Source organism: Pan paniscus, chromosome 2 (assembly GCF_029289425.2).
Source record: "Pan paniscus chromosome 2, NHGRI_mPanPan1-v2.0_pri, whole genome shotgun sequence".
NCBI lineage: Eukaryota > Metazoa > Chordata > Mammalia > Primates > Hominidae > Pan > Pan paniscus.
In genome coordinates this window covers 192,576,059-192,595,529 of record NC_085926.1, presented here as the reverse complement: position 1 = coordinate 192,595,529, position 19,471 = coordinate 192,576,059, and the positions used below count along the sequence as shown (strand labels likewise).

Sequence of the window (19,471 nt, the reverse complement as noted above, 5' to 3'; positions counted from 1 at the left end):
GTTTCCGAGGTGCGCTAGTTTCTCGCCGGACGCTAAAGACCGACGCACAAATTAAGAATGGACCATTCTTTTAACTCAGTCATTTATCCAAACTCGAGACATTCGCCAGGAAATCTATCGAAAATTTCCCAGAACCATTTTTTCACTTATATTCTATAATACTGGTAAAATCGAGACGTAAAAGGAGCACTTTAGAACAAGTCATTCTGCTTTCCCCTCTCAAGTTTGAGCCTGAACTACTTGGGCTCGCTTATCGTCACTTCCGGGGATCGAACTGTGAATCCCGGAAACTGCACGCGCAGAGCCGGGAAGCTTCGTCCAGCGGTCGTGTTGCCATGGGCCGGAGGAGAGCCCCGGCCGGTGGGTCGCTGGGACGGGCGCTTATGCGCCATCAGACTCAGCGGAGCCGAAGCCATCGTCACACTGACTCCTGGGTAAGACAGACCATGTCATCTTTCTTATCTTTTCTGTCTAGCCTGAGTGCTGCAAAATTCGGGGTCAAAAGTCAGATAAGTTTTGCAGGAGGGACGCCTCAGCCGGGTTTTGAAGGATGAGTTGGAGTTTCTGCCAAGCTGAGTAGCAGGCCCTCCTCCTGGCAAGGCCCAGAACACAAAGGTAGGAGAAGCTTGAAAGAAGAGTTAGTGTGGTGATGAGGCGTGGAGTGAGAATCTGAAGAGTCTTCAGTGCCAGGTCTTGAGTACGTTTGGGTTTTGCCCTAGAAGCCACCGAAGTGCTTGGAACTTCCAGAGCAGGAAAAAGACAAAACGTATTTTTGTATTGATTTGTTCAAAGAATGGATCCTCCAGAAGCGGTTGGTTACTGCCAGAAATATAAAATAATTCAGATCCTTGCCTCACCCTTGCGAAGCACCCCCTAGTGGTTTAGCTCAAAGATAAATCATTAATTTTTCAGGTGTGACAAGACCTAATATTTTACTAGGTTATAGAAGGATCTTTAAAAAAATGAATGAAGTGATTTGGCTTGTGTTCATCATTCTAGTCTGTATTTTCACCATTCATTCCCCCGGGAATGAATGAGAACATGTTGAGTGCTAAGATCGTGTGCTAAATTTAGTTAAATATGTCCCTGGTGTGCACTGTCACACCAGCTGACTTTCATCCATATAGTCTGCAGAGTAAACAGCATAGAGTGCTTATCAGTATTCATCAGGTCAGAGTTACTCTTGACATTAGATTACTGGTAATTTTTAGTAGCTTTGAAGCAACTTGTTATTAATGAAGCCTTTTAGGAAATTGTGGGAAGATGGAACATGAATGGTAAAGAATTGGATCCTAATTCCTTATTTTTGCTGATTCTATGCCCACTAAACTTTTGGCCCTTAATATTTATTTAGGAAATTCATTCATCATTCAGTCATTCATTTTTAGAGACAGGTCACACTCTGTCACCGAGGCTGAGTGCCAGTGGTGTGATCATAACTCACCAATTCACTACAGTCTCAAACTTCTGGGCACAAATGATCCCCCTGCCTCAGTCTCTTGAGTAGCTGGCATTACAGGTGCACACCATCAGGCCTGGTTGTTTGGTTTTGTTTGTTTGTTTGTTTTGGAGAGACAGGGTCTTGCTATGTTGCCCAAGCTGATCACAAACTCCTGGCCTCAAGAAATCCTCCTGCCTTAGCCTCTTGAGCTGGGGTTACAGGCACAAACCACCACGCCTGGCAATTTTTTTTTTTATTTGTATCTATACTAAGTATATAGCTTAGGGTGATGATTATCAAACTCTGGGTTGTGTCTGGAAGTCAATTTAGTGGTCTGCAGCTAGCTGTTTTGTTTTGTTTTTATTTTTTCCCCAGCAAGATAGAGAAATATCAGAATGTTGCATGTAATAGGGTGTGGTTTCAGTATTCTTCTATTGCCATTTTACTGTACTGAATGGTACTTGAATGCTTATATCATTATATGTACATACACCTTTGGGTCACTATGTAAAATGTATTTCTTATTGTGGGACTATATCAAATAAAGTTTTGACTAATTTTGACTAGCAGAGTCAGACAATCTGGGTTCAAGTTCTACCTGTGCCATTTAGTTTTTGACTATAGGCAAGTTATTTTATCTGCTGAAGCCTTAGTTTCATCATCAGTAAAATGGAAATACAATAAAATTCACCTCAAAAGATTTTGAAAATTAATGAAATGGTGAAAGGGAACTGCCTATTGTGAGGTAAGAACGTGTTCCTTTAAACATTAACTATGAGTAGTATTGATTCTAAAGGGACTACAACCACCCTCAAGACCATAGACTAGTTGCAAGGAATTTTAGAGCTTATTGGATGCCAAGAGCGGAAGAGAGCAGCTGTATTTATCACCCTGTGTTTTTTCATAGTTGCACACAAGTGAACTCAATGATGGCTATGATTGGGGTCGTCTTAATCTTCAGTCAGTGACTGAACAGAGCTCCCTTGATGACTTCCTTGCTACTGCAGAACTTGCAGGAACAGAGTTTGTAGCTGGTAAGTTGTTTATTGCTGAGTGCATGTGACACTGTCACATTTCCATCTGGGGCTGAGGTTTTTTTTGTTTTTTGTTTTGAGATGGAGTCTCGCTCTGTCACCCAGGCTGAAGTGCAGTGGCGTGATATCAGCTCACTGCAGCTCCGCCTCCTGGGTTCAAGCAATTCACCTGCCTCAGCCTCCCAAGTAGCTAGGACTACAGGCACGCACTGCCACGCCTGGCTAATTTTTGTATTTCTAGTAGAGATGGGGTTTCACCATGTTGGCCAGGATGTTCTCGATCTCCTGACCTCGTGATTTGCCTGCCTCGGCCTCCCAAAGTGCTGGGATTACAGGTGTGAGCCACCGCGCCCAGCCTGAGTCTTGAACAATGAGTAGATGTTCAAAGGACAGATGAGATAAGACCTTTTACACAGACAGGCAGAGGACTCGAGCCCAGATGTGAAGCAGCAGCCAACTTTGTTCAGAAAATGGCTAGAAGTTTGGCTTTGCTGGTGCAGGGGGCGGGATGTGATGAGCACAGGTGCTGAGGAGGTGGGCAAGGGCCAGATTCTGGAGAGAACAAAGGTTTAAGGCTTTACAGGGCTTTAAGCACGTGTACAACATGATTTCAGATTTCATTGTTTAGTGTTTTTTGGGGGGATGTGTGGGTTCCAGCTTTAATGAGCTATACAATTGGCAACTAAAAATTGTATATAGTTATAGTATATAGTGTGACTTTGGTTATATGTATGTATTGTGAAATGATTACTAAAATCAAGTAATTAACGTATCCATCACCTCACATTGTTTTTTTGTGTGTGCGGTGAGAACAAGATATATACTGTCTTAGCAAATTTCATATTATTAACTAATAAATGCGTTATTATTAACTATGGACACCAGGCTGTACATTAGACCTCCAGAACTTATTCATCCTGCCTCAGTAAAACTTTACCGTTTGACCAGTATCCTCCTATTTGCCCCACTTCCTAATCTCTGGTAACCACCATTTTCTCTCTGCTTCTATGAGCTCGGCTTTATTCCACATATAAGTGAGATCATGTGGTATTTGTCTTTCTGTGCCTGGGTTATTTCTCATACCAGAGTGGTTCATTCATATTGTCACAAGTGTCAACATTTCCCTCTTTTGTAATGCTGAATAGTATTCCATTGTATACGTACATATACCACGTTTTCTTTATCCATTCATACGTTGATGGGCATTGAGGTTGGTTCCATATCTTGGCTATTGTGAATAGCGCTGCAGGGAACATGGGAGTGCAGGTATGTCTCATGGGTACATGAGATTTCATTTTTTAAAAGATCATTGATGAATTTTAAGGAAGCAAGATGAGTTAGGAGACCGTATCACTTTAGTCTAGCAAAATAGGCCAGAACTGAAATACAGGTAGTAGAAGAAGGGAGAAAATAAGAGGAACAAGAACACTTAAGGAGCTAGAGTAAACCAGACTTGATGGAGAGGGTAGTGTAAGTGAAAAAGAGTGAAGGGACAAAAATAAACTCCTGGGTTTCACAGTGAAATAAGCACTTCACCCACTAGGATAGCTAAAATAAAAGAGACTATAACAAATGTTGGTGAGGATGTAGAGAAATTATAACACCATACATTACTGTGGGAGTATAAAATGGTGTAGCTGTTTTATAAAAAAATTTTGGCAGTTCCTCAAAAGGTAAAACATGGAATTACCATCTGATCCAGCAGTCCCACTCCTGGGTATATGCCCGAAAGAAATGAAAACATGTCTACACAAAAATATGTGCATGTGTATTCATAGCAGCATTATTCGTAATCACCAAAAAGTGGAAACACCAAAAAGTCCTAAAGAGGCAAATCTACAGAAAGTAGATGATTTCCACCAGGTACCTGGGGGTGTACAGTGACTGCTAATGGGTAAAGCTTTCTTTTTGGAGTGATGAAAATATTCTAAAATGGATTGTGGCAATGGCTGCACAACTCTGTGAATATACTGAAAATTATTGAATTGTATGCTTTAGTGGGTGGATTGTATAGTATGTGAATCATATTGTAGTAAAGCTATATATATATATATATATATATTTTTTTTTTTTTTTTTTTTTGAGACGGAGTCTCTCTCTTGACGCCCAGGCTGGAGTGCAGTGGTGCGATCTCAGCTCACTGCAACCTCTGCCTCCCAGGTTCAAGCGGTTCTCCTGCCTCAGCCTCCTGAGTAGCTGGGATTACAGGCATGCACCACCACCCCTGGCTAATTTTTGTATTTTTACTAGAGACGGGGGGTTTCACCATGTAGGCCAGGCTGGTCTCGAACTCGTGACCTTGTGATCCGCCCACCTTGCCCTCCCAAAGTGCTGGGATTACAGACGTGAGCCACCGCACCTGGCTGCTATTTTCTTCTTAAAGTCATTAGTAATCTCTGCCAGAACAGTTTTAGTGGAGTGAGAGAGCCACAGCTGGAATCTAGAGAAACAGGAAGTGGGAGGTGAGGAAATCAAGGAATGAGCAAGTTGTATTCTCCTGAGATAGCTGACTATGGCAGGGAAAGAGAAGTGTAAGGGTGTGTGTGAGAAGGATCAGGGTTAATGGTAGTATGTTCTTAGGTTATGGGGTGAGACAGTAGAGAGGGAAGTTGGAAAGATTTGTTTTGGCAGTATCTGTTCGAAGTTTACAGTTGCAGGCCGGGCGCGGTGGCTCATGCCTGTAACCCCAGCACTTTGGGAGGCCGAGGCGGGCGGATCACCTGAGGTCAGTAGTTCGAGACCAGCCTGGCCAACAAAACCCCGTCTCTACTAAAAATACAAAAATTAGCCGGGCGTGGTGGTGCGGGCCTGTAGTCCCAGCTACTCAGGAGGCTGAGTTGGGAGAATTGTTTGAGGTTGCAGTGAACCGAGACTGTGCCACTTCACTCCAGCCTGGGTGACAGAGTGAGACTCTGTCTCAAAAAAAAAAAAAAGAAGACAAAGCAAGTTTACAGTTTCATATCCTATGAGCCAGCACCTCTACTTCTCAGCATCTACCCCAGAGCAGCAGAATTGCCCGGAGAACTCTTTCATACAGATTCCTGGCCCTATCCTCTAGACTCCAGAGCATCTATTCAGTGAGTGGGGGTTAGAGCTGCAGCATCTACATTTTTAACAAGCTACCAGATGATGCTGTATTTTAATAATGAAAACTTGGAAACTGAATGTTCAATAGCAGGGAAAATGTGATATAGACACAGTATGAAATACTGTGTGGCAGTCAAAAAGAATGTAGTAACTCCGGATAGTTATTTGGTATAAAACTTCATTTGGGAATAATAATTTACCCAAGGCTAGAAGAATCTAAATCAAGAAATCTTAAGTTCTCTTAGGCTCTCATTTTTAGTTTTCTAAGTTTATCAGTATGACCAAACACTCTGTATCTATACTGCCTCTTAAGTAATAGTACTTTTCTTTATTTGAACAGAGAAACTTAATATTAAGTTTGTGCCTGCTGAGGCTAGAACTGGACTACTGTCTTTCGAGGAGAGCCAGAGAATTAAGAAGCTCCATGAAGAAAACAAACAGTTCTTGTGTATACCGAGGAGGTGAGCTGAAGAAGAATTTAGAATGCCACAAAACATACGAGGCTGCTGAGTATTCATTTTTTAAATTGCTTCTTTTTCTCAGCTGCCATTATTAGATCCAAATTCCCTATTTTATTTTGGTTACTTATATGAGGAATTTTTTTCCTTCTGTGATTGTTTCAGACCAAACTGGAACCAAAATACTACCCCAGAAGAACTCAAACAAGCAGAGAAAGATAACTTTCTAGAATGGAGACGTCAGCTTGTCCGGTGAGTATTATAGACTCTATGAAGACTTACTTTGAAATCCTGAGTTCAGACATCTGGCATGCTTACACAGCCATTTGTGTTTTGAAGTTTTGATTCTTTTAAGAAGGAAATGGTAGCATTCTGCTAACAAGTGCAAATAGATGTATGCACAAACAAGATTGCTAGGTGTAAATGCATCCTTGCACAGAGATCGTGAGTTGGTTACTCTGCTCAGTTCCGGGCCTTTTCCTTTCATTCCCTTCTTTGGCCATTGGGCATCCTGGAGTTGATCGCTGCTCTCCTGCACATTTTTCCAGTAAGAGTGTGGGAAAGAAATGACTTTGTGTGATAGGTAAACTTCCAGGGCATAAATAGCTTCAGGATAAAATTTGAATTTGGTGGAGTATTGTCTAAATAAATAGTATTTTTATGGTGTCTCAGCAGGAAATACATAAAATAATTTGACTCTGGATATTTGTGCACAGTACTTATTTTTAATGTAATAAATTTGAGCATTTACACTGCTGAAAATTGTCTATTATAATCTGGCAAATATATAAACTTCTCATTCAAAAACTAGGCTAGAAGAGGAACAGAAGCTCTTACTGACTCCATTTGAACGAAATTTGGACTTTTGGCGCCAGCTCTGGAGAGTCATTGAGAGAAGGTGAATTATCATTTTCTTTTGTGTAATAAAGACATTGTAGTGAAGTTATATTTGATTTGGATGTTGATATAGGCTTATAGGCTCAGGGTATGGGGAATTAAGCTATGCAGAGGGTTACTGAGAATTATTATAAAAACACAGTATGATACTACCATATATTTTGTATAGTTTTTTTGTTGTTAGATGAATATGTTGATAAGTGTATGAGAATAATGAACATTTTCTGCGAGGTGAATTCTGAAGCCCCTATATAGATATTTTAGCAAATGTATATTTAGTTTCTACTGGTAATGTGGAAAATATGGATACGAAAAAGAGTTAAGTTCCTGCCTGCAAAGAGCATCTATGTTATGGGGAGAGGCGAATGTCAGAGCTCCTGTCAGCCGAGTTACACCATGTTCAGCTAAATGCTAAGCAAAGCACCAGGCACCAGGGACACACAGATGAATGAAGTGCAGTTCTTGCACTCAGAAAACTTAATACGTAGTAAAATACAGAGGGCAGTATGATTCCTGCTTTGCTGCAGATAGAAAGGCAGTGGGCTGAGTCATAGCAGAGGAAGGAGCAGTTGATAAGTATTGAGGAAATCACAGGGTGGTTATTTTATTTATTTATTTATTTATTTATTTATTTATTTATTTATTTATTTATTTATTTATTTTGAGACGGAGTTTTGCTCTTATTGCCCAGGCTGGAGTGCAATGGCACGATCTCAGCTCACCACAACCTCCGCCTCCTGGGTTCAAGCAGTGCTCCCGCCTCAGCCTCCCAAGTAGCTGAGATTACAGGCGCACACCACCACGCCCAGCTAATTTTTTTTTTTTGTATTTTTAGTAGAGACAGGGTTTCACCATGTTGGTCAGGCTGGTCTCGAACTCCTGACCTCGTGATCCGCCCGCCTCAGCCTCCCAAAGTGCTAGGATTACAGGCATGAGCCACCAGGCCCGGCCTGGTTTTTATTTTTTTTAACTGGGCTCTGAAAAGAAGAGAATGATTTTGACAAATTGAGAATGGGAGATTTTTATTCTTTCTCATGTAACGCTAAGGAGAATTCCTGATTGTTAGAAGTTGATGAACACCTGTCTCTAATCTCATCTCTTTGGTAGAGTTAAAAGGTTTCTGTTTTCCTCAAAGAGTTTCTGAATTACTTTCAAGGATGCCATAAATAAACCTTATATTTGAAATGATGTTTTCAACAAGGACCCTTCAGGCTGGTTTTTTTTTCCTTTGAAATCTATAAAGTGAACCTAGTAAGAACACTAGGAAACGGAATGCTTTAATTGGGATTCTCAGAAAAGAATCTTATCACATTTAGCATTGTTATTAAGAACACAGGGCCCAGCGCGGTGGCTCACACCTGTGATCCCAGCACTTTAGGAGGTCCAGGCAGGTGGATCACTTGAAGTCAGGAGTTCGATACCAGCCTGAGGAATGTGGTGAAACCCTGTCCCTACTAAAAATACAAAAATAGCCAGGCTTGGCTACTACTTGGGAAGCTGAGGCAGGAGAATCACTTGAATCCAGGAGGTGGAGGTTGCAGTGAGCTGAGATCGCTCACTGCACTCCAGCCTGGGTGACAGAGCAAGACTCTGTTTCCAAAAAAAAGAAAACAGTACTTGGACTAAACTTGTTAAAGTCACTTACATTTCTTATTAGGGTGATGACAATTAAAGTCACTTGAATGCCCCCATCCTCAGCTCTCTGCGGGTACAGAAAGGGCTCTTGGGCTGGGATGTGGGGAGGTCAGAGAAGCAAGGCAAATCTCTAAGGCGGAAGAAGGGAAAGGCTTTCTCTGAGGCGGGAGAAGGGAAAGGGTTTCTGCTGATTTGGGGTCCATGCAGGCTCCTTTTACTCAAGCTTGAGGAGGGCTTCGGAAGGCCCACAGGCATTCTCCCGGGGAACTGGGGAACTGCTGTGGAGCAGAGTAGCCTCTTCTTTGGTGCCTCCTTGGTAGTTGACGCTGTGTACTCCTGAGAATGCCCGTTTTCTAATTTCCGAAGAGAAATGGTAACAAGCGCAGAAGTACTGCAGCCCGGACCTTGAGGACAGCACCCTCCATCTTCACACTGAATTAGTTTTTGTTTTGTTTTCAGATTTTGTCCTACTTCCTATATTATCTGTCTTTCCTCTTTGTTCCTTTTCTTTTTCTCCTGGTTTCTGACTTTTACGGAAGAGGCTTTCCTCAGGTGTCTAGTGGTGTTTATCTGTCTTTAAGAACAAAGCATTACAAAGCCGGTTGACAAGCCTGCCTGTTTAGGTGGAATTTGCCAACTGGTGAGCTTCACTGTAGGGTGCCTGGGCAGGGGTCAGTTTTATTTTGTTGGAATACCCCAAGATGTTAAGATCTGTAGGTCTTTTCCCCAGAGCCAGTCAGTTTTGTGTGTGTGTGGTTTTGTTTTGTTTTTTGAGACGGACTTTCGCTCTTGTTACCCAGGCTGGAGTGCAGTGACGTGATCTCGGCTCACTGCAACCTCCACCTCCCAGGTTCAAGCGATTTTCCTGCCTCAGCCTCCCGAGTAGCTAGAATTACAGGCACGCGCCACCACGCCCGGCTAATTTTGTATTTTTAGTAGAGACGGGGTTTCTCCATGTTGGCCAGGCTGGTCTCGAACTCCTGACCTCAGGTGATCCACCCGCTTCAGCCTCCCAAAGTGCTGGGGTTACAGGCATGAGCCATTGTGCCCAGTGCCAGTCAGTTTTTAAAAAGAAGAATGATCTCCTGCCAGGAAAGGGGCAGGAGGTGGTATAATACAAGGGTGCTGGGCACCTTCACAGTTCAGTATCTTCATAGGCTTATGCTGAATTCCCCTTTTTGCCCTATGGCAACTCTTTCCCATTTTCCCTGTGCCTGAGGTCCCAGTCCTGGAACTTGTCAAGTTCATTTTCTCCATAATAAACCCTAGCCTTCTGCTATTGGGGTGGGGAATGGGGGCTGTGTGGTGGGTTGCAGTTGCCTCACTGAATGGAACAGGGTAGCCGACCTACGAGCTCACTGTTCAGATGGATTACGGGCGCGGGCCTCGTTCTTGCCCTGGAGAGATAGAGCTGATGCTTCTAATCCTGGGCTTTCTTGGGTGTCAGGGGCATGAACAGGTTTGCTTCTTGTTGGTTTGACATTTGGTTGCTGCCGTTCTTTCTCTTTATCCTAATGGGTTTCAGCCTTTGTTTTTGTAGGTTTTGAGAGGGAGCAGAGGTAACCATCTGTGTTCAGTTTAACAGGAAGCCCCTCTTACACTGTTTATGTCCCTAATCATTTCCCAAGTGAGCCTGTACATGTTGAAACTTCTAGCTTCAGCTTGGATTACAGTATTATTTGCTCTCTTATTTTTGTTATGTGATATTTCTCCTTTTTTTAAATAAGAGAACATGTTTTCTAGCTCAAGGAATATAGTTATATGAAAGTGGATCTGAGTTACACAGAAATATTTATTTAAAAATGACTGCCGCCACATCTTTGAATGGGAAATATTTATTGACGTCTTCTCCACAGCAGATGTCTCCTGTTTGGTAACAGGCTGGCTAAACCATCTGCCTCTTTAATTCTAATAGTAGTTATCAGAAAAGTTTAGATGTATAACATGTCATTGAAATGCAGGAAACCGCAGAGACACTGAGGGCGGAACACTGTCTTCCAGTCAGATAAGGCACTTCCATTGTGCTGTGTAGACCCTTCCTGCTACATGGCTGGTGCTTTGCTCTGCATCCTCACTCAGCACATGAAGCAGCTGTCTTGAAATGCCTTTTCTTACTGGTGTTTCTAAACTGATGGTTCTTCCTACATGTTCCGTATAAACACAATGTTTGTAGACATTGTAGTTTTGGTTGATTAGGCTTTGTCCATTTTTTTGTAATCATTTTTTCATTCACTATTAAATATCCAGTTTGAAAGTGCATTATTACCTTAAAGAAGGAAATACTAGAAGCAGCTGAACTAGAGAACTTAAAAAACAATTTGTCCAAAATTAGCAACTCTGTGAGTTTCTTTGTGTCGCAGGATTATGCTGACATTTTAACTATCCTAAAAGAAAATGCACTTTTAATTGTCAAAAGAATGTCCTAAATGGTAACCTTAATTCCTTGGAATTTAGCATATTTGCAAAGTTGCCTCAAAAAGGCTGGTTAACAGAATAAGGATTTTGGGGAGACTCTGCCATGAGGTAGTCATGCATCTGTAGCTTGTTTCCTCCCAGTGGCAGTCACGGTGGGCCTTTATAACATCTAGCTCAGAGGCTGAAGGAAGGGAGGAGCCTCCCATAGAAGGGAATTTTTTTTTCTCCTTGCAGTGCTGGACACCTGTAGTCCCCACTGTATTTGTGAGGGATTTGAGGGGCTTGCCACCAGCTGCAGAAAGTTATCTTATTGCTGTACCTTCTTATATGTGATGGAAGAAGTTGGACTTGCCATTCCTGCTTCAGCCGGGCAACCTAAGTTAATACTTTCCTGTTTTCTCTGGAATTGGTGGATGATTGTTTGCCAAAAATATGCTTTCTTCCTTGTTATTCCTGGGTTTAAATAAGATACTAGCTTCAATAGTGGCAGCTGTCAGCAAGTGATTTACTAGTTTTCTTTTGAGGCCTTAACATGAGGGCAGATTAGGGACTGAGTATTTAGTAGACTTCGCCGTGGAGTGAAGTGTTTGGAATACTCTTTTATCTCACCAGGACAGTTTAATAGAAGTACGGTGGATGTCTTAGCAATGAAACATCATCTGAACCCCTCTAGGCTGTATGAGAGCAATAGCACGTTATGATTAAGAGCATCACCTCTGGTCCAGGCTGCCTGGGCTCCCATTCTGGCTGTGTTACTTACTAGCTGGTGGCCTTGGGCAAGTTACTTAACTGCCCTGAGCCTTAAGTCACTCATATATAAACCGGGAATAATTATACCTTAAAAAGTTAATATATGTCCAGTGCTTAATATATTGCCAGGGTTTGCTACTCTGGCCATTATTATGTGGTTAGTAAAATCCCTTTCACTTCACAGTGATTGGTCTATCTCGTGTTTGTTTTTCAGTGATATTGTGGTCCAGATAGTAGATGCTCGAAACCCACTCCTGTTTAGATGTGAGGATTTGGTAAGTCAAGTTTGACAAAATTCAAACATCAGTCCTTTGAGTAGCAGTGCGAGCACCGCATCCCTGAGCAATGACTGTAGGCATACATTCTGCCCTCCCTGGCTTCGTTTAGTGAGGCCTTCCCTCCTTCCAAGGCCAGGAGCTTGCAGAATGCCACTGTTGAGACAGATGTTTTCTCCAACAATGGTGTCCATCTGCAGGAAGGCACAGACACTTCAATGAGCTTCCTAGCTTTTAGTTTAGAAGCCACTTAAGGCATTTGCCGGTTTCCCATTTGTCAGGAAACACCAGTTGAAATAGCATTTTATTTATTTTAGCATATTGCCGGTCACTGCACTTTTTAATTCATCCCATAAGGTTCTGTCTTCTCACACTTTAGTTATGACTCCCTGTGGTATTTTACAAGTGAACTAAGTTTATGAAACACCACAGGGGCTGATAACTAACGTGTGAGAATCCCATGAAATAATGTAATAGAGCTTTGGGTTAGTTAACAAAACATTGTATAATATGTGAGGTATTCATATTTCTTTTTGAGAACTGTAATACATATTATTTATTTATTTATTACTATCTTATATATCTAATTTTTTGTAGACAGGATCTTGTCATGTTGCCCAGGCTGGTCTGGAACTCCTGGGCTCAAGCAATCCTCCCTCCTCCGCCTCCCAAAGTGCTGGAATTACAGGCGTGAGCCCCCATGCCTGGCCCAGATTATTTTTAAACCCACTGGTGCATAACAAAAATATTAATGGTGGAACTTCTTTTCAAAGCTTACTGAAAGGATTAGTATAATGTGTCATGATTAAAAATGTTTAAATTAGGAAATGATTTAAAACTGGGGGCAGTAAAAACTTGTATTGGGATCTTTAATATAATTAGCCTCATTTTTTACTTGTTCGAAGAGGTCTTTCTAAATCTCTTTGTCTTGCTTAGGAATGTTATGTGAAAGAAATGGATGCCAATAAGGAGAACGTCATTCTGATCAACAAGGCAGACTTGCTGACTGCTGAGCAGCGGAGTGCCTGGGCCACGTACTTCGAAAAAGAAGATGTGAAGGTTATTTTCTGGTCAGCTTTGGCCGGAGCCATTCCCCTGAAAGGTGACTCTGAGGTAACTTGAGGGACATTTTAGGTTGGCTTTCAAAGAGGGGGATTTTGATTTCTCGTTAATGTGCTTCGTTTGTGTTTTGTTTATTCTTATTGCAAATCTGTGGGAATTAGAGTTTTTCCCCTGTGTGCTGGATTAGGATGACCTGTAGAAAGCGAATCACAAAGTTACTTTCTCTGTGGTTGCTGGACAGTCTGACATCTCCAGTGTTGTTACACACTGATATTAGCTGTATTTTTTAATTTTTTTAAAAGGTTGTAGACAGGAAATTGTATAGGAAGTTCCACAGTGACCCTGTAACTGCTTTTAAGAGAAGTCAGAACACAAGGGTACAACTGAAGGATGTAGTCAGTTCTCAGGACTTGATTAGAATCTCTTTTGACTTTGTTTTGAAAACAGAGAAACTAAGTAACCCTAAATTAGGATATACCACATATTTTGTCTTTTAGCCCAAATTTTGCAAAAGTAGTTTGGGCTTTATTTTTACTTTTGAATAAAATAATATCTATAAGAGGGCCAGGTGCCGTGGCTCACTCCTGTAATCCCAGCACTTTGGGAAGCCAAGAGGGGCAGATCACCTGAGGTCGGGAGTTCGAGACTAGCCCTACCAACATGGAGAAACCCCATTTCTACTAAAAATACAACATTGGCCGGGCATGGTGGCGGGTGCCTGTAATCCCAGCTACTCGGGAGGCTGAGGCAGGAGAATCGCTTGAACCTGGGAGGCGGAGGTTGTAGTGAACCGAGATCACGCCATTGCACTCCAGCCTGGGCAACAAGAGCGAAACTCTGTCTCAAAATAATAATAACAATAACAACTATGAAAAGAAATTAGTAATTAGAATCGTAGAGATGGAGAGACTTAAGAAGTACTGTCTTTTTCCCTGTCCTTTTCTCCTGTCTCTGTTTATCAGGCATCTGTTGACTGTGGAGTGTGTGTTGAGCTGGGTTATGAATACAACACCCTCCCCTCCATGAGCTCAGTGTATAAGCTCTCACCTCTAACTATGTGAAGGAGTTTCTTCCTCCACTTCCCTGTCAAAGTTGCATATTTCTCTTTGACTACTTTAAGCGACAGGATGCTCGAGACCAGGTAACTCATTTCTTTTTACCTCTAAATGTAGAAAGTTCTTCCATTCAGTGGAACGAAGCCAGCCACCCTACCCTTTGATCTGAGGACTCTTTGTCCCTTCGTTTCTCTCCTACAGCTGTGCATTTTCAGCTTTCATATTCCTCGTAGGCACCAGCTCTGGGACACCCATCCTGGGTGCCTGTCTTCTTGCGTCAGGACCACAGGCAAAACTAGCCACACCTAATTGAATACGTTATTCCAGGTGGTATTTGCCTAGGGCGTATACACGGCATTCATATTTCTTGTGATCAGGATAGTCACATTAATTCAGTTTCTGTTAGTTCATCCCCTTTCAGAAGCTGTTTGCTCTTGGCTCATTGAACCTGTGAGCAACCGAATCCCTCAAATATCAAAAAAAAAAAAAACTTACTGAGCAAACCTCATCCCATCTTTATATGGAAAGATATTTGTTCTGTTTTACCTCAACTTAGGAGAGTACTGTTCCTTTTAAATATGTTAATGGTTTAGTACCAAGGTAGAGTTCGTTTTAGAGTGTGCAGTTAGCATTTCCTCGCCTTCTAACTGTGAATTTTTGTGTCATTGATAACATCGTTGAACAGGCTAGGTCCAAGGATACAGCTCTGTGATCTTTTGTGGACTTACTAGCAGCACTCTATGCCAAGTGTTTTTTTTTTTTTTTTAAGGTTGCCTTTTTTTTCTTTTTAATTTTATTATTATTATACTTTAAGTTTTAGGGTACATGTGCACAATGTGCAGGTTTGTTACGTATGTATACATGTGCCATGTTGGTGTGCTGCACCCATTAACTTGTCATTTAGCATTAGGTATATCTCCTAATGTTATCCCTCCCCTCTCCCCCCACCCCACAACAGGCCCTGGCGTGTGATGTTCCTGTTCCTGTGTCCATGTGTTCTCATTGTTCAATTCCCACCTATGAGTGAGAATATGCGGTGTTTGGTTTTTTGTCCTTGCAATAGTTTGCTGAGAATGATGGTTTCCAGCTTCATCCACGTCCCTACAAAGGACATGAACTCATCATTTTTTATGGCTGCATAGTATTCCATGGTGTATATGTGCCACATTTTCTTAATCCAGTCTATCATTGTTGGACATTTGAGTTGGTTCCAAGTCTTTGCTATTGTGAATAGTGCTGCAGTAAACATACGTGTGCATGTGTCTTTATAGCAGCATGATTTATAATCCTTTGGGTAGATACCCAGTAATGGGATGGCTGGGTCAAATGGTATTTCTAGTTCTAGATCCCTGAGGAATTGCCACACTGACTTCCACAAGGGTTGAACTAGTTTACAGTCCCACCAACAGTGTAAAAGTTTTCCTATTTCTCCACATCCTCTCCAGCACCTGTTGTTTCCTGACTTTTTAATGATCGCCATTCTAACTGGTGTGAGATGGTATCTCATTGTGGTTTTGATTTGCATGTCTCTGATGGCCAGTGATGATGAGCATTTTTTCACGTGTTTTTTGGCTGCATAAATGTCTTCTTTTGAGAAGTGTCTGTTCATATCCTTCGCCCACTTTTTGATGGGGTTGTTTGTTTTTTTCTTGTAAATTTGTTGGAGTTCTTTGTAGATTCTGGATATTAGCCCTTTGTCAGATGAGTAGGTTGCAAAAATTTTCTCCCATTCTGTAGGTTGCCTGTTCACTCTGATGGTGGTTTCTTTTGCTGTGCAGAAGCTCTTTAGTTTATTTAGATCCCATATGTCAATTTTGGCTTTTGTTGCCATTGCTTTTGGTGTTTTAGACATGAAGTCCTTGCCCATGCCTGTGTCCTGAATGGTATTGCCTAGGTTTTCTTCTAGAGTTTTTATGGTTTTAGGTCTAACATGTAAGTCTTTAATCCATCATGAATTAATTTTTGTGTACAGTGTAAGGGAGGGATCCAGTTTCAGCTTTCTACATATGGCTAGCCAGTTTTCCCAGCACCATTTATTAAATAGGGAATCCTTTCCCCATTGCTTGTTTTTGTCAGGTTTGTCAAAGATCAGATAATTGTAGATGTGTGGCATTATTTCTGAGGGCTCTGTTCTGTTCCATTGGTCTATATCTCTGTGTTGGTACCAGTACCATGCTGTTTTGGTTACTGTAGCCTTGTAGTATAGTTTGAAGTCAGGTAGCGTGATGCCTCCAGCTTTGTTCTTTTGGCTTAGGATTGACTTATGCCAAGCGTTTTTATGTGAATATAGATATATTCACAAGAATATACCAATAATAATTATTACTATAATTAAAACTAACCCATAAAATTAATCAGTTAATAAAAACATATTCTTTACCAGACACCACTATTCTAAACACTTTACATATTTTACTCATTTAGTCTTCTCGGCAGTAAGTATAGATACTTACCATTCTTAGGCAGAAGAATAGTTTGCCCTGTTAAACCATTATTTCTATTGTTTCCAGTCTTTCCTGGAAGTCAATGTCTTGGTGAAGTTTTAAAATAGATACTTATCATTATATTGCTCTGCCCTGATGCAATAACCCTATCAAAAATGGAAGAGATTAGTTTCTGCATCTGTGGCCTTCTTGATTTACTAACCAAGATAACAAAGGGAAATGAAATTTTTTGCATGATCAGTTTTCAGGGAACTCACTGCCTCCTGTTGATGACTGTCTTATTTTTAGGGCTCACCAGGTCACCTGTAGAATTGTTTTAATGTCAGTGTCTGGATTAACAGTGTATAGTTTATGGAAGATATTCTTTCCTCCTTTTTAAGAGTGAGGCGCCATTTGCTTCTTCCAAGTTTTCTGGACTCTGTTGTTTTCCATGATTTCTCAGGTTGTGAAGTCTTACTTGTAACTTGTTACTAACATCTGTAATTTGGGTATCAAACATGAATGTATTAGAAGTAGCCTGATATTCACTGTTTTCTTGCCTGGAAGTTTGGGTCATCTTCTATAGTTGTTCAACTTCAGTTGTTTGAAAAACATGAATGTTCTGAAAAAATGTGACATTTTTCAAAAGACACAGGCCAATTCTGAGTTGAGTATCTCTGGTTTCCTTTGGTCACCTTGAAATTGCACTGTGTTCCCCGAAAGCTTGACTTTTTCCTTCTTTCTTTTAATTTTTAACATAATTACGGCAAAGTCCTTTGATTGTCTTTAGTACTTTTCCTGAAGCTGAACTGCTCCCCGCTGTAGTTTTTCTACTACACATTCATGTTCAGTTCACATTCTTGTTTTTATGCTTTCATATTTGAAAATGACTCAAAAGAGCCCACAGTGACGACACTGACTTCTTTACCTTCGCTGCTCATTTACCATAGAAATTGCTTCCAGTTCTATATTTCTCTCATAAGCCAGGGTTCTTTTTCAGTTGCCAGGCTTGATTGTTAAATCATACCTATTTTTCCTGACATTTTGTTTTTATTTCTGCTTTCTTAAGATTTAGGATACATGTTTGAGTTCATTGTGTCCCCTTCTGTGACTGTTAATCATTCTAACAAAGGTACTTGGAAATGATACAAGGTTTCCATCACTTTCAAGTCCCGACAAATTCACCCTTATTTCTGCTTTGTTGTCAAGAGGGATTCAGAAGAATTAACACACCCTTGAGTAGTAAATGATTTGTACCTTTCGCTTTCCAAAGGGAATCTTTCATCAGTAAATAATTTCCACTGTGGAGTTGAGTTTTGCTGCCACATTTCCCACACAGGGATCTGTGTGTGCTCCATGGTGCTTTGACTTCTAAAAGCAATTATGAGAGAAGAGCAGATTTCTTTAAACATCCACCACCGTCTTTAAAAACACCAACCACCGTCTTTAAAAATACAAATGTAAAATGAACTGCAAATGGCAAAGTCTGCCCTTGCTTTGTGCAGAGAAGAGTGTGTTAAATGTGTTACTGTTCCTGAGAAATGCTTTGTTTTATCGTGCAGCCCATTGCAAAATAACATACTGTCAAAGAGTTCAGTTTAACATAAGCTTTTCCCCTTGCTGTCTTTGAAGAGTTTTGTTGTTGTTGTTGTTGTTGTTGTTGTTGTTTTCTGTTTGTTTTTGTAGACACCCAGTCTTGCTGTGTTGCCCAGACTGGTTTTGAATTCCTGGCCTTGAGCGATCCTCCCACCTCCGCCACCCAAGTGCTGGGATTACAGGCGTGAGCCGTAGCACCCGGCCTAGAGTTATTTTAAATTACAAAAGTAATACATGTTCTTTGTACGGAGTTCAAATAGTATAGAAACATATAAAGTAAAAAGTGAAGGGAAGGTCCAATTCTCCTCCCCTCCAGGAGGGCGCCACCCTCGATGGTTGTCTGTCACGGCACTGAACTGAAAGGCTTTCGTTGTCTCCTCCCTGTATTCACCATTCCATCTCCGTCGAACTTTGCTTGTCCCCTGTTCATCTTTTTTTTCTTTTGTGAGACAGAGCCTTGTCTGTTGCCCAGACAGGAGTGCAGTGGCACCATCTCGGCTCACTGCACCCTCCGCCTCTCAGGTTCAAGCAGTTCTCCTGCCTCAGCCTCCCAAGTAGCTGGGATTACAGGTGTGCACCACCATGCCTGGCTAATTTTTGTATTTTTAGTAGAGGCGGGGTTTCACCATGTTGGTCAGCCTGGTCTCAAACTCCTGACCTCAAATGATCTGCGCACCTTGGCCTCCCAAAGTGCTGGGATTACAGGCTTGAGCCACCACGCCCAGCCATCCTCTGTCCATCTCACAACTCATTAAGTATTTTTACTAGAGTGGAAACTGCAGTTATATACTTCTGAGCGTTTCTATTATTTTGTCAGGAAGAGGCAAACAGAGATGATAGACAAAGCAACACAACCGAGTTTGGACATTCCAGTTTCGACGAGGCTGAAATTTCCCACAGTGAATCCGAACATCTCCCACCTAGGGATTCTCCTTCACTTAGTGAAAATCCCACAACGGATGAAGATGACAGTGAGTATGAGGACTGTCCAGAGGAGGGGGAAGATGACTGGCAGACGTGCTCAGAAGAAGACGGTCCCAAGGAAGAGGACTGCGGCCAGGACCAGAAGGAAAGCTCTACTGCAGATTCTGAGGCTCGGAGCAGGAAAACCCCACAGAAGAGGCAGATACACAATTTTAGCCATCTGGTATCCAAGCAGGAGTTACTGGAGCTCTTTAAGGAGCTACACACTGGGAGAAAGGTGAAAGATGGGCAACTTACGGTCGGACTGGTAAGATGACATATGTCATAACATTGTTACCACGTGATTGTCTTTAATCCCCATTTTTCAGTAGCTGCACGACCCCAAAGACCAACCAGGCTTCCGGCATCATAGGGAACAT

General features: G+C 41.6%; 1 protein-coding gene across 1 annotated transcript in view; it reads left to right on the top strand.

Moving 5' to 3' along the window:
• LSG1 (large 60S subunit nuclear export GTPase 1) overlaps positions 1-19,471 on the top strand; it is a 30,876-nt gene continuing 11,405 nt past the window's right edge. The window contains exons 1-8 of the mRNA XM_003807643.4: positions 1-434; positions 2,349-2,475; positions 5,903-6,023; positions 6,186-6,272; positions 6,832-6,918; positions 11,932-11,992; positions 12,929-13,105; positions 18,946-19,359. Of these exons, the coding sequence (XP_003807691.1) occupies positions 336-434; positions 2,349-2,475; positions 5,903-6,023; positions 6,186-6,272; positions 6,832-6,918; positions 11,932-11,992; positions 12,929-13,105; positions 18,946-19,359 (1,173 nt within the window). The 5' untranslated portion in view covers positions 1-335. The remainder of the gene's footprint in view (positions 435-2,348; positions 2,476-5,902; positions 6,024-6,185; positions 6,273-6,831; positions 6,919-11,931; positions 11,993-12,928; positions 13,106-18,945; positions 19,360-19,471) is intronic.